Source organism: Anomaloglossus baeobatrachus, chromosome 2, assembly GCF_048569485.1.
Source record: "Anomaloglossus baeobatrachus isolate aAnoBae1 chromosome 2, aAnoBae1.hap1, whole genome shotgun sequence".
NCBI classification, from domain to species: Eukaryota; Metazoa; Chordata; class Amphibia; order Anura; family Aromobatidae; genus Anomaloglossus; species Anomaloglossus baeobatrachus.
In genome coordinates this window covers 218,665,002-218,685,154 of record NC_134354.1, presented here as the reverse complement: position 1 = coordinate 218,685,154, position 20,153 = coordinate 218,665,002, and the positions used below count along the sequence as shown (strand labels likewise).

At 45.8% G+C, this 20,153-nt stretch overlaps 1 protein-coding gene across 1 annotated transcript in view; it reads left to right on the top strand.

Annotated features, from left to right (window-relative positions):
* Nucleotides 1–20,153, top strand: part of AMPD1 (adenosine monophosphate deaminase 1) — a 116,954-nt gene that overhangs the window by 60,073 nt on the left and 36,728 nt on the right. The window contains exons 7-8 of the mRNA XM_075335615.1: nucleotides 1,579–1,773; nucleotides 13,409–13,540. Of these exons, the coding sequence (XP_075191730.1) occupies nucleotides 1,579–1,773; nucleotides 13,409–13,540 (327 nt within the window). The remainder of the gene's footprint in view (nucleotides 1–1,578; nucleotides 1,774–13,408; nucleotides 13,541–20,153) is intronic.

The following is a 20,153-nucleotide window of genomic DNA, read 5'->3' as shown; positions in this document are numbered from 1 at the left end:
ACAATCTGTCTACTCCATACAACTGTGACCTAGTCTCCTGGTACCTACCTGCACGCAACCTCCAATCCTCACAAGATCTACTTCTCTACTCCCCTCTTATCTCCTCTTCCCACAGTCATATACAAGATTTCTCCCACGCCTCCGCCCATATTCTGGAACTTTCTACCACACCATATCAGACTCTCACCTTTCGTGGAAACCTCCAAAAAGGAACTTGAATACCTAACTCTTCCAACAAGCCTACAACCTGCAATAACTCTCAGTCCACTATACCGCTGCACGACCAGCTCTACCCTCACCTATGGTATCATCACCCATCCCTTGTAGCCTGTGAGCACTCACGGGCAGGGTCTGCTCTCCACCTGTACTAGTCTGTTTTGTATTGTTCAGGATTATTGTACTTGTTTTTATTATGTATACCCCTTTTCACTTGTAAAGCGCCATGAAATAAATGGCATAATAATAATAATAATAATAATAGAAGCAAAGGTAAAATAATCATCAGCATTTGGACAGACACTGACCAGGCTGTGGCCCAGCAGAGAAGGAAACCGATCATGCAGCAAGAAGCCACCAGATTGAGACCCAAGACCGAGGCATGACAATAGGTTTTCCTTGTTCTTATTGGAATTGCACATTGTAGATTCAGACTGAAGGCAGCAAAACCTCAAGGAACATATGTGGAAACAAGGATTAAAGAAAATACTATGTGTGACACAAACCAGAGTATGTGTTGAACCTTGGATTCTTCAAAATCCCCCCCTTAAATGCTAATTACACTTCCTTGGCATTCTCTCAACAGGTGATCAATGGAATAGCTTTCTTATAGTCCTGGAGGATGACCCAAAGGTGCTGAGCATTTCCCTTAATTTTGTGTCCCAACTAATTAGAAACCATCTCAATTGGGTTGAGGCCAGGTGATTCCAGAGGTCATCTGAAGTCACATAACCCTTGCATAGCCAGGAAATGTGTTTTGAGTTATTGTCCTGTTTCAACACAAATAATGGCTGCATTAAGGTCAAACTAGATGAGACTGCATGCCATTGTAGACTGCTATGATAGCCATGCTGGGAAGTGTGCCATAAACGTGGACTAAATCACCAACAGTGAAACTAGCAAAGCACCCCCACACCATCGCTCCAACGCCTCCATGCTTCAAGTTGGGCATCACACATGTAGAAACCATCCACTCACCTTTTCAGTGTCTCACAAAGATGTGGCAGTTGTTACCCAAAATCACAAAGTTTGACCCATCAGATCACAGTACAGAGTTCCACTGATGTAATATCCAGCCCTTGTGTTGCAAGGCAACTTCCTGATTAAGCTGCTTGGAAGAATGTGTAAAGCTGTCATCAGGGTAAAAAGGGGTACTGGTTTGTTTCATGCGTGTTTGTTTACTGCTTGTTTGTATGTTCCTTCTTGGTTTTGCTGTCATCCGTCTGAATCTACAAGGTGCACATTCCAATAAGAACAAAAAAATACCATGAACAGCGTGTCTCCAAACTTTTGATTGGTAATGTATTATAAGACATTTTGTCACTAAAGCTTATCACTTTATATGTGATGTGTGTTTTAAAGGTTGACACTCATATACATGCCGCAGCCTGCATGAATCAAAAGCACCTTCTCCGCTTCATCAAGAAATCTTACAGAGAGGATTCAGAACGTGTGGTGTATAATGCCAAGGGGAAACAGATGACCTTAAAACAAGTGTTTGAAAAACTGAAGCTTCATCCTTACGATCTGACAGTAGACTCTCTAGATGTCCATGCAGTAAGTGTCTTCATTCTTATCTAGAGCCTTTGTGTGCCTGTGCTTATCAAAGAAAAGTTACAGATATATTCTGAGGTCATATCAACTTTTTCACACAAATGGTAATGTGTTATTTCTGCCTAATCTATGTAGAATCTATGTATTCTGTAGAATTGCATGTGAAAAACAAAAACTCTAAAACGGATCGATATTATGTCAGAGACTTTTTTTTCCATATTTTGCATTTATTCATATATATTTTAAATTCCATAATTTAGCTGAAATTATCTATATTTTATACTGTACTAACAAATTCCCCGTGGCTTCACTTGTGGAAAATATTTTAAATTGTTGGGTATGCTTTCTCAAGTTGTTCACTTGTATCAGCTGTTTGAGGCCTCTGCCACACTCACGTGCCGAGAGACACGTATTTCCCCTGCGAGTTCCATGCAGGTAAGTACGTGTCTCTGGTACGTGCGGGACACGTGTGTTCTACGTGTGCTATCCGCGATAGCACACGAAGAACCGGTAATTTACATACTCACCTGGTCCTTCCTGCTGTCCGCGCTGCTCTCCGTGGTGCTGATCCTCGGTCTCCAGCCCTCCCGTCTCCCCGCTGCTGCTGCCAGGCAGTGAAGTGAATATTCAATGAGAATAATGAGCGGCGGTCGGCAGCAAGAGGCAGCAGTGGCAGAGACAGGAGGGCTGGAGAAGGTGAGTTAATGTTTTTGGTTTTTTTTTCACTGACACGTGTGTTTTCTCCGGTGCGTGTCACACGGGACCGCATCCACACTACACCCGTGTGGTACGGGTGCGGGCCGTGTGACACCCGTGCTGCCGGAGAAACCACTGACATGTCAGCGCTTTGAAAAACACACACACATACAAACGCACACGGACACACGTTCTGTGTGGTTTAACGTGTGTGTGCCTGCTACAGTAGGGTAGCATTGCTTAACGTGTCTCCGTGCCGTCGGTACGTGTAAAAATTGACAAACACGTGCCGGCGGCAAGGATGTGTATCGCAGGCCTGAGGCAGTCTTGCCTGCTTAGCTTTTGGATTAACTTGCCCAATAGATGGTCATTTTTTGTGTGTCATTTTAAAAAATAATTCTTAAGGAGGCTTTACACGCAGCGACATCGCTAACGATGTCGCTTGTGAAAGGACCCGCCCCCATTGTTTGTGCGGCAGGGGCAAATCGCTGCCTATGGCGCACAGTATCGCTAGTCCCTGTCACACGGACTTACCTGCCTAACGACGTCGCTGTGGCCGGCGAACTGCCTCTTTTCTAAGGGGGCGGTTCATGCGGCGTCACAGTGACGTCACACGGCAGCCGTCAAATTGAAGCGGAGGGGTGGAGAGCAGTCGCAGAAAAGTGACGCCCACCTCGTTGCCGGAGGACGCAGGTACGGTGTTGTTCGTCGTTCCCGGGGTGTCACACGTAGCGATGTGTGCTGCCTCAGGAACGACGAACAACCTGCGTCCAGCACTATCAAGGATATTTGGGATTTGAACGACGTGTCAACGATCAACGATTAGGTATTTGTGATCGTTAGCGGTTGTTCGTACGTGTCACACGCAACGACGTCGCTAACGAGGATGGATGTACATCACGAATTCCGTGACCCCAATGACATCTCGTTAGCGATGTCATTGCGTGTAACGGGGCCTTTAGTATTATGACCCTTAGTAGTTATCTCCCACTGATCAGAGATCTTACAGGTGAATCTACAGTATATCTATAAAGCAGAAAATGTGTGTCCTGAAGGATCTGAAATCTCATTTATGAAAACTGCCTCACAGTCAGACTGTTCTAGTTGTCCATAGCAGCCAATCAAAGCTCAGCTTTCACTTTACCTCAGCATCTTCAATCCTGAAAGCTGCACTCTGGTTGCTATAGGCAACCAGAACGCTCTTACTGTGAGGCAATTTTCATAAATGAGGCCCCAGTTACTTCTGCTCTGGTTGTTGACAGCTGTTGCTATGATTACAGACTTTAGAGTGACTTATCAGGTTGCCCCACCTTAGTGACTATATGGTTGCTGCCCCTTTAAGAGTGACTCTTTGGATGTTGTCTCTTTAATTCTTTTAGACTCTTGGAGCAAAAACTGTAGTTTTGCATTCAATACACCAACACCCATTATCTCCGTTAGTTCTATAGAGCCTAAATTCAGGGGGGTCAAATCTCATAAAAAAGGAGGAGATTTCAAGTTTTAATGTTCACAGTATTTTTAGTCTGGTGTTAAATTAATTGGACGTACAAAATTTCACTCACATTGGGTGAAAACTGTGGTTTTGTATTCAGCGGGCTACCACATACAAATATTCTGCTGTATATATACCATATATAGTTTAAAACAGCTGTAAGATATAGCACAAGCTAATGAAGATTGTGAATTGTCAATATTAACCACTGTACCATTGGTAACTATCACATTTGCGATACTCAAAGTAGTTGTAAGTCCCGTTTCTAATATAGAACTAAAAGCCCCCAAATACTTTAGACATAAGTTGACCAAACCCAGTGGTTTTTGACCAGATTGACTGACCATTATTTGTGTATGGGTGGATCCTGACTAGAGTTGAGCGCGGTTCACGGTTCGCGGTTCTCCAGTTCGCGGTTCGAGTGATTTTGGGGGCTGTTCTAGATCGAACTAGAACTCAAGCTTTTTGCTAAAAGCTCGACAGTTCGAGTTACGTTCGAGAACGGTTCTAGCAGCAAAAGCAGGGCTTTTTACAGCTACAGTGTGCAGGGAGCCATCGCTGGCAGCCTGCCAGAAGCTGGTAACCAAGATAAACATCGGGTATCCAAGCAAAGTGCTTTGTTTAGTAAGCCGATATTTATCCTAGTTACATGTGCAGGAAGCCGACACTTCCCCGCTCAGCTTGCTCCGCCCCCTCCTGCACGCAGCATGTACACACACACACACACACACACACACACACGCACACACTCACACACACACTCACACTCACCTGTCCCCAGCCATGCAGTCCACGACACTGACGTCCTCAGCGCCACATAGCCCCGCTAGGCTCCACCCACTTCAAACTCCGCCGCCCGCACACATGGCCCCGCTAGGCTCCGCCCACCTGGCACTCTGCACACATGGCCCCGCTAGGCTCCGCCCACCTGGTACTCTGCACACATGGCCCCGCTAGGCTCCGCCCACCTGACACTCTGCACACATTACCCCGCTAGGCTCCGCCCACCTCGCACTCGGCACACATGGTCCCGCTAGGCTCCGCCCACCTGGCACCCTGCACACATGGCCCTGCTAGGCTCCGCCCACCTGGCACTCTGCACACATTACCCTGCTAGGCTCCGCCCACCTCGCACTCAGCACACATGGCCCCGCTAGGCTCCACCCACCTGGCACGCTGCACACATGGCCCTGCTAGCCTCCGCCCACCGTGCACTCTGCACACATTACCCCGCTTAGCTCCGCCCACCTGGCACTCTGCACACATGGTCCCGCTAGGCTCCGCCCACCTGGCACTCTGCACACATGGTCCCGCTAGGCTCCGCCCACCTGGCACTCTGCACACATTACCCCGCTTAGCTCCGCCCACCTGGCACTCTGCACACATTACCCCGCTAGGCTCCGCCCACCTCGCACTCGACACACATGGCTCCGCTCGGCTTACCTGCGGTGATGAAGTCCCGACATCCCGACCTCAGCACTGTCACTGTCCTCCATGGCCACCGCTTGTCACATCACCTTCTCTCGCTTCTGACCCGAGACTGTGACTAGCGGTGACGTCACGGGCCGCTCACGATACTTGGCTGTGAAGGTCATTGAAATCAGTGACAGGTGCTGTCAGCAGTGCAGGAGATCAGCGCAGGTAATGTACCTCGCTGACAGCAGCACTTGTCATCCCCTGCAGTGACCTGGGCTGACCCATTGATGTTAGCTCAGGTCACTGCATTGCTCTCCCAGCCAATGGGGAACATCATGCTCTTCATTGACTGGGACAGTGTGGATCGTCATGGGAACCCCTTGGATTACACCAGACCTGGATTTGTTTTTCTTTCTAATAAATTGGTTAAAGAGGGAATGTGTTGGGCAGTGTTTTTTCAAATAAAAATGTATTTGTCGTCTATTTTTTTTTTATTACTGACTGGGTTGGTGATGTCGGGTATCTGATAGAAGCGTGACATCACTAACCCCAGGGCTTGATGCCAAGTGACATTACACATCTGGTATTAACCCCATATATTACCCCGTTTGCCACCGCACCAGGGAACGGGATGAACTGGGGCGAAGCACCAGGATTGGCGCATCTAATGGATGCGCCACTTCTAGGGAGGCTGCGGACTGCTATTTTTAGGCTGGGGAGAGTCCAATAACCATGGACCTCCCTAGTCTGAGAATATCAGACCCCAGCTGTCTGCTTTACCTTGGCTGGTGATCCAATTTTGGGGGGACCCCTACGTGTTTTTTTTTTTAATTATTTATTTAATTTAAAATAACAGTGTGGGCTGCCCTCAGTTTTGGATTACCAGCCAAGGTGAAGCTGCCAGCTGTGGTCTGCAGGCTGCAGCCGTCTGCTTTAGCCTAGCTGGCTACAAAAATAGGGGGAACCCCACGTCATTTTTTTTCATTTTTTTGGGCTAAATACAAGGCTAAGCACCCCTTAGTGCCACATGAAAGGCACCAAAGGGTGCAAAATTACAAAATGCAGGAGAGTGGGACATTATGTGTCTTTCTGCCATTATAATGACAGAAAAGACTGATATGAAGTGTACAAGCACAAGAAAATCACCAGAGCGCTCCACGCTGTGAAAAGCAGTAGGAAATGGCACTGGAGTGAACATGTGACCGCCTCATGTAGGTTGAAGCTATGGATCTGTACCGCCCTGGGGGCTCTGCTGCTCTCCGCCGAGCCGCTCGGATCCGGGCTCGGGTTGTCGGTGGCTCGAGCGCCTCCAGACCGGGGGCCACGTCGCTTTGGAAAGGGGGGGGGTTTGGTTGTTTTGTTTGGGGTGGACCGGTTTCACGGCCGGAGCCGCGGTGACCAGTAACAGTTCGTGACGCCACCCACGGGTCGTGGTGAGGTGATGGGCAGGGGGTTTGTTGGTCCCGGGACCAGGTTGCAGGACGCACGGGCTCGCTTGCAGCGCGGTGCCTGATGGCACTGGTGTACTCACGATTAAACCACATAGAGTCAATGGTAAACCAAGTTCGGTGTAGATCGGTGTCCGCAGCCGGCTGCGTGTGTCCCCAGTGAGGTTGGTGATGTCGCCTTTCTCATGCACCTTTAAATTTGCTATAGTGACTCCTATGCTTCAGCAACAGTAGTCCGCTCCCCGACTTTTGGGTACCGGAGGAGCCCTTTTGCCCGCAGGCGCTGGCCCTTTGGATCTCTGGCCCTTGGCGGTGGCTCTTATCCGGAATCGGTGGGCTGTTGCCGTCTATCGGGACTTTGGATGGGAATGAACCCCTGAGGTCCAGGCCGTAATCAGTAGATTTGTCTGAGCCCAGTTGCTTCTGGGCTAGAACGGGGTCTGAGCACCCTGCCTGGTGCTCCGGTTGACTTGTTAGCTCCCCAGTTCAGGTTCGAAGGATCCCCACCCTCTTCTCGATCCCTACGGTTCCGCAGTTCAGTCCCTGACCGGACTCCTGCAGACGGCCACCACCGTCTGCCTGCCTGACCGTTCCAAGGGGTCCTAGGCTCCGTCCTAGGCCCCTGACTCTCAGCTCGCCACTTTTACTCCTCTCACTACTCCTCTCCCCACTCGACTCACTTGTCCTTTCCCTGCCTCAGGCCAGCAGACTCCTCGGAGGGCGTGCCTATCCGCCTGGCTCCGCCCACCTGGTGTGCCTTGCTAGACCTGAGGGAGGCGGTCAGGACTTGTTGGCTGCTGGTGCCTCACTGGGGTGGGGGTGTGTGTGGTGTTGTGTGTTGTTACCTGTGACCCCTGGGCGTCCAGGGCATCACAGATCCTGGGTAAAGTTATGTATTTTCCCTCCTTCAGTTTTTTTGCAGTACGCAAACAAACAGAAGGCACACAGATGACATACGGACCGTATATGGAACAGAAACGGATGCCACACGGATGCACCCGTAAAAAAAACAAACCGTATTTTGCGGACCGCAAAAACGGATCGGTCATGTGAATGTAGCCTTATTCTGATCTGCCGTTTATAAACAGCAGGCAGAAATAAGTGAATAGCACCCCCCAGGGTCAGAAAATCTCCGGGGTTTCAGGGGGTAGCTGAGACCCTGGAGATCATGATTTAGCCCGTTTTTTCCGGTCCCCACTCACGTGATCACCGGTATACACCTTATACCGATGATCACGTTACAGTAAATGACAGCGTTGGTAAAAAAAATTTTATCTCCCATCTGGCATGAACAAACATGATAAATCTCCTCCCCGGTCCCCTCCGGTCCCCCAGTGTCGCCAAAGTGCCCCCCTGACCCCATCCCGGAAATCCAAGATGGCTGCGCGCACAGCAGCGCGCCGGCCGCATTCACCCTACTCCTCTGATTTCTGTCACATGTGCCATGACACATGCGACAGAAAACTCCTCCCCAGGCCCTGCCAGGTCACCCCCTATAACCCCACCGGTGTACCCTGGTGTCCCACGGTACCTGTGCAGCGTTGATCCCCCGCGGCCCTCTCCTTCACAATAGACGCTGCCGCATGCACAGAGCGGCTGTCAGCTCAGCTTCCTGTGTTCAGACACAGTAAGTGGTGGTTATGCATCTGTAAGCTAAATGGGCGGCACGGTGGCTCAGTGGTTAGCACTGCAGTCTTGCAGCGCTGAGGTCCTGGGTTCAGTTCCCACCCAGGACACCATCTGCAAGGAGTTTGTATGTTCTCCCCGTGTTTGTGTGGGTTTCCTCCGGGTACTCTGGTTTTCTCCCACACTCCAAAGACATACAGATAGGGAATTTAGATTGTGAGCCCCAATGGGGACAGTGTTCCCAATGTATGCAAAGCGCTATGGAATTAATAGTGCTATATAAATGAATAAATTATTATTATTACTGCAATGCCCTGCTCATGAGGTAAGGAACATAGTTGATCAGGAGAGCTATATACTACATTTCCAAATGGAGGTATTTGATTTTATAGTTGCCCTGCTGAACGACTACCAAACATGAGAGTCCGTTATACGCCACAAGAAAACATGTCTAAATAGCGAGCTCTGTTGGTTAGTATTCATTCAGCTGGATAACTGGACTTAAAGGGGTATTCCATCTCCAAGATCCTATCCCCAATATATAGTAGGTGGAATAGCAATAATATCAGCAAATACCAATATTTGGAAATGTAGAATAGTTCTCCTGATTAGGCATGCCCTTACCTCATGAGCAGGGCATTGCAGCTTTGGTAGCAACAGTTACGACATGGACTCTGCTGCTGTGGACCCGGGGAGAGTGGGTGCAGATTCATTGCACCCACACTCCTCATTTGGAGGGTCTGCACTCCTAGAAAAGGGGGGATACGTTCCCTGAGTGTCTTCCCCCATATTCTTATTTTTTTTCTTACAATAAATTGGTGAAAGAGGGAATGTTTTGGGGAGTGTTTTTTCAAATACATTTTTTTTGTCGATTTTTTTGTTAGTACTGACAGTTTATGATGTCGGGTATCTGATAGACGCAATGACATCACAAACTGCTGGGCTTGATGTCAGGTGACTTTACAGCTAGTATCAACCCCATTTATTACCCCGTTTGCCACTGCACCAGGGCACGGGATGAGCTGGGGGGAAGCGCCAGGATTGGCGCATCTAGTGGATGCGCCATGTCTGGGGTGCCTGCGGCCTGCTATTTTTAGGCTGTGAAGGCCCAATAACTATGGAACTTCCCACCCAGAGAATACCAGACCACAGCTGTCCGCTTTACCTTGGCTGGTGATCCAATTTGAGGGGGACCCTACTTTATTTTTGTAATTATTAATATTTATAAAATAATTATAAAAAAAGAGCCTGGGGTGACCTCCACATTGGATCCCCAACCACGGTAAAGCTGCCAGCTGTGGTTTTCAGGCTACAGCTGTCTGCTTTACCCTAGCTGGCTATCAAAAATGGGGGGACCCAACGTCATTTTTTTTTATTTAAATAGAAAAAATTAATGGGCTTTCCTGTATTTTTATTTCCAGCCAAGGTAACGCCAGGCAGATGGGGGTGGCAACCTGTAGCTGTCTGCTTTATCTGCACTGAGAATCAAAAATACCGCGGAGCGCTACGTAATTTTTTTTAATGATTTATTTTTACAGCACTGTCATGTCAGGCAATCAAAATACAGGGAAGCCCTTTTTGTTTTTAGTTATTTAAATAAATAATTAAAAAAAATATATATGGGCTCCCGCTGCATTTTTTGTATTGCTAGCTAACAGTAATCCAAGCAGCTACTGGCTGCTAACCCCCACTGCTTGGTGTTACCTTCACTGGCAATGGAAAATCCAGGGAAGCATTTTTTATTTTTTTGCCAAAAAACTACAAAAAACCGACGTGCGCTTCGCCATATTTTTGTATGCTAGCCAGGTACAGCAGGCAGGTACGGCTGCCCCCAACCCCCAGCTGCCTATTTGTACCCGGCTGGGAACTAAAAATATAGGGAAGCCCTTTTTTTACTTAATTCATGAATTTTATGAAATAATTAAAAAAAAAAAAAACAATGTAGGCTTCGCCCTATTTTTGTGTCCAGCCGGGTACAACTAGGCAGCTGGGGATTGGAATCCACAGCACAGGTTAGCCCGAGGTTTCTGGGCCCCTCTGCTGCGAATTGCAGTCCGTAGCCGACCCAGAAAATGGCGTTTTCATAGAAGCGCCATCATCTGGCGCTGTATCCAACTCTTCCAGCAGCCCTGAAGCCGGGTGGCTTGTTGGGTAATCATGAGTTAATACTGGGCTTGTTTTACTAGCTTGTATTAAGTCAGAGATTCTTAATGTCAGGCACGTTTGACCCGGCCATTAAGAATCTCCAATAAAGGGTTAAAAAAAACACCACACAGAAAAAAAATACTTTAATAGAAATACACAGACACATTAGAGACTCCATCTTTATTACCCCCTCTCAGCCCTCCATGATCCTGCTCTTCTGTCTTCTTTCCCCTTCAACACATGCAGCTCTGCTACATCAGACAGCACAGCTGCATGGGAGGAAGATGCTGTGCTCCGTGCAAAAATCACTCTGTGAGAGTGACCACAGGCTCCCGGCTGTAAGTGGTGGCATGGGTTGCCATAGCAACGCTGCTCCGATTACTTGATTCCGGTGCCGCTGCGTGCTGGTAGCGGGACGTCCCCGTCACCACTACCAAGCGCGTTGCTATGGCAACGGTGATCTCCGTTATTGACTGGCTGTGTCAGCCGGCCAGGAGCCGGCTTCTGCGGATGCTGGTAACTACGGTAAACATCGGGTAACCAAGAAGCCCTTCCCTTGGTTACCCGATATTTACCTTCGTTACCAGCGTCCGCCGCTCTCATGCTGTCAGTGCCGGCTCCCTGCTCCCTGCACACATAGCCAGACCACACATCGGGTTAAATTAACCCGATGTGTACTGTGGCTAGGAGTGCAGGGAGCCAGCGCTAAGCGGTGTGCGCTGGTAACCAAGGTAAATATCGGGTTGGTTACCTGATATTTACCTTAGTTACCAGGCGCAGTATCGCTTCCACGTGTCGCTGCTGGCTGAGGGCTGGTCACTGGTTGCTGGTGAGATCTGCCTGTGTGACAGCTCACCAGCAACCCGTGTAGCGACGCTCCAGCGATCCCTGCCAGGACAGGTTGCTGGTGGGATCGCTAGGGCGTCGCTTAGTGTGACGGTACCTTAAGGGAACGGGGAAGCAGAGCGGGGAGTCGACCGTGTGCTAGAGGATGTCGCCGGTACACGGCGATACACAAACGTGCACCGTGTAACAGAGAGATGCAATGACAGGTCCTACATGACGCGTCATAGTCATGTGACCAGTCAGTAGCCAATGAGATAATAGACACGTGACTGGTCACATGGCTATTTTGATGTCATGATAGGTCCTGCATCACTGCTGGTGTTCCTGGAGGACGCAGCGATTACCGATGGAAAAGCTGCAGGAGACAGAGTGCAGGACGCATCCTGGGAACACGTAAGTGTTATGGCAATGTTTATTAACTGTATGTGTACATTTATAATGCGTTTTTATGTGTTTGTGATTGCCTCCCATTGTTTCCTATTGGTTCGAGTGGTTCGCCGAACCGGTTCACCGAACCGAACTAGAACCAGACCTCGGTTCGGCGAACCGAGCTCGAGCCGAATCACGACCGGTTCACTCATCTCTAATCCTGACTCCTGACGTTGGTGGAGACAAGGATCTGGCCATTGACGTTCAACAGTTGATTCTTGTGGTCGGTGTGAGAGATAAGCCAATAACAGAGGAGTCTGGCAGTGGCGCTCTCATGAAAATACAGGAACGCTCGTCTCAGCCGTAAAGGAGAGTCATGAGAGTGCTGTCGGCTGAATGATCGTTAAGATGACAGTTATCCAATATGTATGATCAGCTTAAAGGAGAATTGAAGTCTATTAACTTAAAATCTTTGTTCTTTTCATCTTGTGTTGGAAGTGTCACTTCCAGTTCTGTAAATATCGCTTCTCAAGAATGATGTATTATCGTCACAGTCAAAACTGGACCAGAGGCTTTAGATTAATGTTGGGTAACTGCAATATCCAAGGGGCCAGCCATCCCGCTAATCTGTATGAGGGCTTTTGAACTATTATCTAGACAAAAAAACTGACTGTGCACCCCTCCCCATTAGCCACAGGTCATTTTATTCTCTAGTAGCAGGTTCCTACTTACCCATACACAGGAGGTTTGTTAACCAAAGAGAGGCTTTAGTTCAGTGTAGGTTCCCAGTATAGACGATATGTCGACTTGGCTACTGGGCAGATATAGAAATGGCCATTTTTGTATGCTAAATATCTCAATTTTTCCTAGATTTCCTTAGGCAGTAATGCATGTCTATATTCTTGCATTCATTGTTTGCATGCTTTAGCATTTCAGAGTGCAACTGTATTTTTTTGTTATTATTTGGCTTTTGAAATATTCACAGATATCAGAGGATGGAGAAAAGAGGAATCAAGCAGTTGAATTAAAAGGGAACCTGTTAGGTTAAAAAAAAAATGCTATTAACCTGGAGTTAATCTGCAGGTTAATAGCGTTCTGATGCTGCCCACTTTTAACTTTATTCTCCCAAGCATCCTCAGGCTTACAGCCATAGGGGTGGTGTCAGCGGGCATAGTCAGCGATGGCTGTAACCACACCCCTTACACTGACTGGCAGCCGACTCAGCAGTAAATCCGGCGGGTCAGTGCTGGCGGCGCATTGATGCCGCTCACTATGCCCAGAGGAGTGACTGAAGCACCACTGACACCACCACTATGACTGAGGATGCCGAGGGGAATAAAGTTAATTTCTTCCTGGCTGCAGGGCTCTCGATGTTGGAGCCGGGCAGCTTCAGAACGCTATTAACCTGCAGATTAGCCGCATATCTACAGGTTAATAGTATTTTTTTTACCTGACACGTTCCCGTAAAGGGGATTCCATGGGGTAAAAGCCCAAAGGGGACACAAGCTACATGTATATGTGTGGTTTATACTGTTTGTAGAACAGATTATCTGAAAAGTTTCTTTCATCATTATATCGACTTGCTTTACATCTTTTTCAGGGAAGACAAACTTTCCAACGCTTCGACAAGTTTAATGCTAAATACAATCCAGTTGGTGCAAGTGAATTGAGAGACTTGTATCTGAAAAGTGAAAATGCTATTGATGGTGAATATTTTGCCACTATAATAAAGGTGAGACGTTACCATACAATTACATAAATCGTGTCCTCATACTCTACTCACACATCTCAGATCCTGCTCGTCAGCATAGCATAAGTAATATTGATTATAATACACTAGTTACTTAGATTGTAGAATGAGTTGATTGAGAATTAATCAGTGAGCCTGTTCTGACAGTCTGAAGGGAAATTTAGTAACCTCTTTATCATTTTGTTAGCTCCTTATAGCTGATTTGTGAGTAGAGCACACAAAGTTGAATGTGCAAACAGCCTTTTAAAAAGACAAACCATAAAATTTTTCAATGAAACTCAATTTCAAAAATTGAGGGGTCGCGGGTGTTGGACCCTAAGGATAGGCCATCATTGTTAAAGTAGTGGACAAACTCTTTAAGTAAAATTCTTTCTCAGTGGAGAAAGAAAAACCATAGAATCATAAATATATATGGCAAGTGCAGTAGCTATTTTCTGACAGTTTCACATACACGTTGTATGGAACATGTTCTGCTCCTGAGCCCGCTTCATACATGCAGTGCGGACATCCGCTACACATGTACAATGGATATTTTCACGGGGTTAAATCTGTCAAGAAATCTGTCTTATGTGAGGCATCAGATTCCAACTTTTGGTTATAAAAAGTAAATGAAGAGGTGAGGAAAAGCTGGAGGGAGAAAAGGAGGTACACAAAAATTAACGGCTAAAAAATGCAGGATACAAGCCATGCAATGGCCTGAAATAATATTATCCTCATGTACACACACTGGACAGCTTATTCTGAAAGCATAGTTCTATTTTAAAGCAAAGCTAAAATCACAAAAATGCCCTATTGTTTAAATTAGATTTATGTGTCACATATTCTTTAAGCATTTTTGGACGTGTAGTTTTTGTTCACTTTACAAAAGTAATCTTACAATTCAATATTTATCTTGGCCACTGAGGCTTTTTTAGATTCCTATTTCCTGTTTTCTTCAGGAAACGTTTTCAGCAAGGTTTCTTGTCATGAGAGGCAGGATTGCAATGACAGGTAACACCAGGGGTGTAACACACGCGGTCATACAGATAGTGACTGGACTCGTGCTGAAGGGGGGGCAGCTGACCGTGGCGCCTACTACAGCTGGATGTGCATTCATTAAGCTGAAGTGTATTGCGTTGCAGCTGACCTTGGTGTGCTGTGGATGGGAAACATATATACCAGGATGGGCACAGGATAGAGAACATACTGTATATACCAAGATAGGGGACAAATATACCAGGCTGAGGGACATACAGTATATACTCGGATGAGGTACATATATACCAGAATGGGTTCTGGAAAGGGGGCATATATACCTGGAAGGGGCACAGGATGGAGAAAATTACAACACAATGGAGGGGAGGCAACACATATGTCTTTATGAGGATTTAGAACGCTGTAAAGGCCCATACATCTGAACAACATGCCAGAGGCAGGGATGCAGATCCAGTTCTTGCACGGGGGCAGATCTGACTGTAGTTACACCACTGAGTAACACCTTTATATACATCTGATAACACAGGATTGAACATTCAAAGTAGGCGATGTCCCACCTGCCCGTGCTCCCCCTCCCTTCACAATGGCTTTTGCACAGGCTCATTAGAGACTTCAATACAAAAGTTAAGGCCCTATTAGACATGAACATTTTTTAGCGATTGAAGAGCGAATAGTTATGGCGGTTATCATGCATACAATCTCATTATTACAGAAGCAAATGTTCGCTCAAAATATTGCTGTTGCGGTTGCTGGAAGGTCACTAGTTGATCATAAAAGCATGTATTACGAGGTAATAATGACTTATTACACTGTACACTTTTATGCCAACAAGTGATAATTTTCAAGCAAGCTGAAAGATCTGGTTTTGTGAGAATCAAATGATATTAAGATCACTAGCATTTATTACACACTGTGAATATCGCTCTGTTTTGAACGATATTGCAATTTTCTGCACAATTTTTGACCTGTCTAATAAGGGCACTAGAGTCAGGATTCGACCATTGTAGCTATGGCCTTTTGTTGTTTTGAGATTAAAAAGCTCCATTAGGCTGTGTAAAAATGGCAATATTTTATTTATTTTTTTAAATCAAGTATTCTTTATTGAAAAGATTATTTTGTAAACTCCAAACAGAACACCCTGTGAACCGCGACAGAACAGTAATATCATTCGCTGGAATGTGACATGCATCTCACAGGTACAAAGGCATATAAAAGATATATAATACATATGTCACAAAGTCTCAATGACAGTATTTAGCTTGTTCTTTAACCCGTAGCAAATGGTGTAGATAAGTAAGGAGAAGCATAACTGTAGTAGGAACTCTCCCTTAAAAGGATTAGCCATCTGTCAGGAGTGCAAGTCATTCATGAAAGCGCTCAACTCTCATCTGTTCCTCTAAAATAATCCCGCTCTACCATAGAGAGATTTTACAACAGACAAAGCCTAAATCTGGCAAATTCTCTAGACGCCAGTCCGGAGTGGTCTACCCACAACGCCCAGATTTTGTCAAATTTACTGAGACAATTTCATTTGATATAGATGTGCTTCTCCATATTAATTTCCCAGTTTAATTTATCAACATATTCTGACATTCCCGGAGGTCATTCAGAGATCCAGTGCTGCGCCAATATTTTCCAGGCGGCATATAGCTTCCGCGCCACTGCTGTCTTACCATGGTCATCAATCCGCAAATCCTCCACATAGCCCAATATGGAAACCAACGGTGTCATCTATATTTCCACTGAATAGACCCTATTGATAATACCTGTTACTTTTTTCCAAAATCTTTCTAGCTTTGGGCAGGACCACAGCACGTGCAACAACCCAGCATTATTAACTTAATTTTGCACCTGTTGCACATGGGGTGGGTCGTGCACCAGTCTCATATAGAAACTGTGAAGTACGGTACTTATGGTGAATGAGGTATAGTTAAGATAATCTATGCAGCTCGCTCAAGGACAAGTCCGGTACCCTTGGCAATATTTCAGTTTTAATACACATTGGGATATGTAAAAAGATACAAAGGCAAAAGTATTTAAAAAAAATACATTTAGCATAAAACCTAATTTAAACTTAAAAATTTGTAATTTTGTGATGATAGCTTCCCTTAAAAGTGTTATTCCTATCTTACACAGGCTATGCCATGAATGATAGATATTGCTTCCTCATTTATACAGAGAATCAAGCTCAGTTTTGGCCGTACATCCAAAATTGCTTTATTTCATTTCATTACTCCCTGAAATTTTTTTTTTTACAAATAAATTTGTTATATTAAAGGGTATATCCGGGACTTTGAAATAAATAAAAATGTGACTAAGCACTAACAGGTAGTTGCTACCTGTCTGTTTTGCTCGACGCCGTTCTTAGACGTCACAACGCAGTCACAGACCAAACCTGCTGGCGATCCAGCAACTTCCGCTGACTTCACATCAAGAGAGTGGCATCTTCCCATCTGTTTTGCTCTGCGGGACAGCCGACGTCATGCCGATTGACAGCTGGCTCCACTAGTTAGGCAACGGGAAGCTAGCTGTCAATCACCATGATGTCAACTGTCCATTACAGTCTACAGAGCAGAGTGGAAAAGATGCCGCTGCTCTGTTGACAAAGCAACTGTATTGTTGGCAGGATCAGTCTGTGCCGGCGAAGAACAGTACCGTGCACAACAGGCAGTTACGTAGCAACTACCTGCCTGGTAATGCTTAGGCACATTTCTTTTTTCTTTTCTTTTTTTGTTTAATTTTTTAAGCCCCGAATATATTCATAAATCTAAATCATGCCTCAAAAAACAAATAGTTATACAGTTACATTGCAGAAAAAAATCTAAATGTTTTGTCTCTCTGCATGCGGCAATGCAAAAATGAAAAAATAGAAATAAGAAACTTGCCAAAATACGGTAGGCCTATTAGTGAAAGGGGTACCCTCAGGTAGTAAACTGATAAGTTCTTTTTATATTGTCTTTTGACTATAAAAATAGCAAGGGGATTGAATGATTTTCTTGAAAAATATAATATTATAAGTTATGCGTTCTACTAGATTCTATGATGTGACGTTGATTAAGGGAACTACTCTGATTGTCGTATAAGGAGTCGTGAAGGAATTTTTCCCCTAAAATGGGGAAATTAGCATTTGCCTCATGGGGTTTTTGCCTTTTTCTGGATCAATATGTTGTGTTGTAGTTTGAACTTGATGGAGTTTTGTTTTCTTTCAAACTTAAAACTATGAAAGCATCCCTGATGGATTCTGTAAAAAATGAAAGGGGTGGTTCACCCATATACAGTGCCTACAAGTAGTATTCAACCCCCTGCAGATTTAGCAGGTTTACACATTCGGAATTAACTTGGCATTGTGACATTTGGACTGTAGATCAGCCTGGAAGTGTGAAATGCACTGCAGCAAAAAAGAATGTTATTTCTTTTTTTTTTTTTTTTTTAAATTGTGAAAAGTTTATTCAGAGGGTCATTTATTATTCAACCCCTCAAACCACCAGAATTCTGTTTGGTTCCCCTAAAGTATTAAGAAGTATTTCAGGCACAAAGAACAATGAGCTTCACATGTTTGGATTAATTATCTCTTTTTCCAGCCTTTTCTGACTAATTAAGACCCTCCCCAAACTTGTGAACAGCACTCATACTTGGTCAACATGGGAAAGACAAAGGAGCATTCCAAGGCCATCAGAGACAAGATCGTGGAGGGTCACAAGGCTGGCAAGGGGTACAAAACCCTTTCCAAGGAGTTGGGCCTACCTGTCTCCACTGTTGGAAGCATCATCCGGAAGTGGAAGACTTATGGAACTACTGTTAGCCTTCCACGGCCTGGACAGCCTTTGACAGTTTCCACCCGTGCCGAGGCCAGGCTTGTCCGAAGAGTCAAGGCTAACCCAAGGACAACAAGGAAGGAGCTCCGGGAAGATCTCATGGCAGTGGGGACATTGGCTTCAGTCAATACCATAAGTAACGTACTCCACCGCAATGGTCTCCGTTCCAGACGAGCCCGTAAGGTACCTTTCCTTTCAAAGCGTCATGTCAAGGCTCGTCTACAGTTTGCTCATGATCACTTGGAGGACTCTGAGACAGACTGGTTCAAGGTTCTCTGGTCTGATGAGACCAAGATCGAGATCTTTGGTGCCAACCACACACGTGACGTTTGGAGACTGGATGGCACTGCATACGACCCCAAGAATACCATCCCTACAGTCAAGCATGGTGGTGGCAGCATCATGCTATGGGGCTGTTTCTCAGCCAAGGGGCCTGGCCATCTGGTCCGCATCCATGGGAAGATGGATAGCACGGCCTACCTGGAGATTTTGGCCAAGAACCTCCGCTCCTCCATCAAGGATCTTATGATGGGTTGTCATTTCATCTTCCAATTAGACAACGACCCAAAGCACACAGCCAAGAAAACCAAGGCCTGGTTCAAGAGGGAAACAAATCAAGGTGTTGCAGTGGCCTAGTCAGTCTCCTGACCTTAACCCAATTGAAAACTTGTGGAAGGAGCTCAAGATTAAAGTCCACATGAGACACCCAAAGAACCTAGATAACTTGGAGAAGATCTGCATGGAGGAGTGGGCCAAGATAACTCCAGAGACCTGTGCCGGCCTGATCAGGTCTTATAAAAGACGATTATTAGCTGTAATTGCAAACAAGGGTTATTCCACAAAATATTAAACCTAGGGGTTGAATAATAATTGACCCACACTTTTATGTTGAAAATTTATTAAAATTTAACTGAGCAACATAACTTGTTGGTTTGTAAGATTTATGCATCTGTTAATAAATCCTGCTCTTGTTTGAAGTTTGCAGGCTCTAACTTATTTGCATCTTATCAAACCTGCTAAATCTGCAGGGGGTTGAATACTACTTGTAGGCACTGTATTTTATTTTCTAGATCGATATTTTGTTGAGAAATAATGTTTCTCTCAAATACCTTATGTTGGCAATAGTGCCTGTGAGAGGCGCTATTGTGGACCACTGTTCCCCATGCCTGACCCCCGGGGTCCGTAACCTTGGGGATTCGGTGATGTCACATCAAGTTCCTGTTAACCTGACATCACCGGCCGCCCACAGTCTTCCTGAGTCACTGGGCTGTGGGCAGTGTTTCACCACTCGTCACAGTCCAGAGTGTCTGCTGCTTGCAGCGCCCTGCTGTGAGGGAGGAGGGAGCTGATGGGATGACATGCTGGGTTGTGCTGAGCGGTGAAACACTGCCCACAGCCCATCACTCACGGACACTGTGGCCGGCTGCGGTGATGTCAGGTTAACAGGAACTTGACGTGACATCACCGGATCCTGGGGGTCAGGCATGGTGAACAGTGGTCCGCAATAGCGCCTCTCACAGGCACTATTGCCAACACAAGGTATTTGAGAGAAACATTGTTTCTCAACATAATATCGATTTAGAAAATAAAAAAATATGGGTGAACCACCCTTTTAAGGTATGATGAATACATGAATACTCAATCAAGTTATCTGTTGTTCCATAGATACAAGCCAATATACTCATTTATGAACTGAGGTCTATATCTATAGGACCAGGCTGGATGTAGAACAGGTATACAGGTGTTATCCAAAATTTTTAAATTCATAGCTAATTCTTACTTCTCTCCATTGAGCTTTTCTTAGT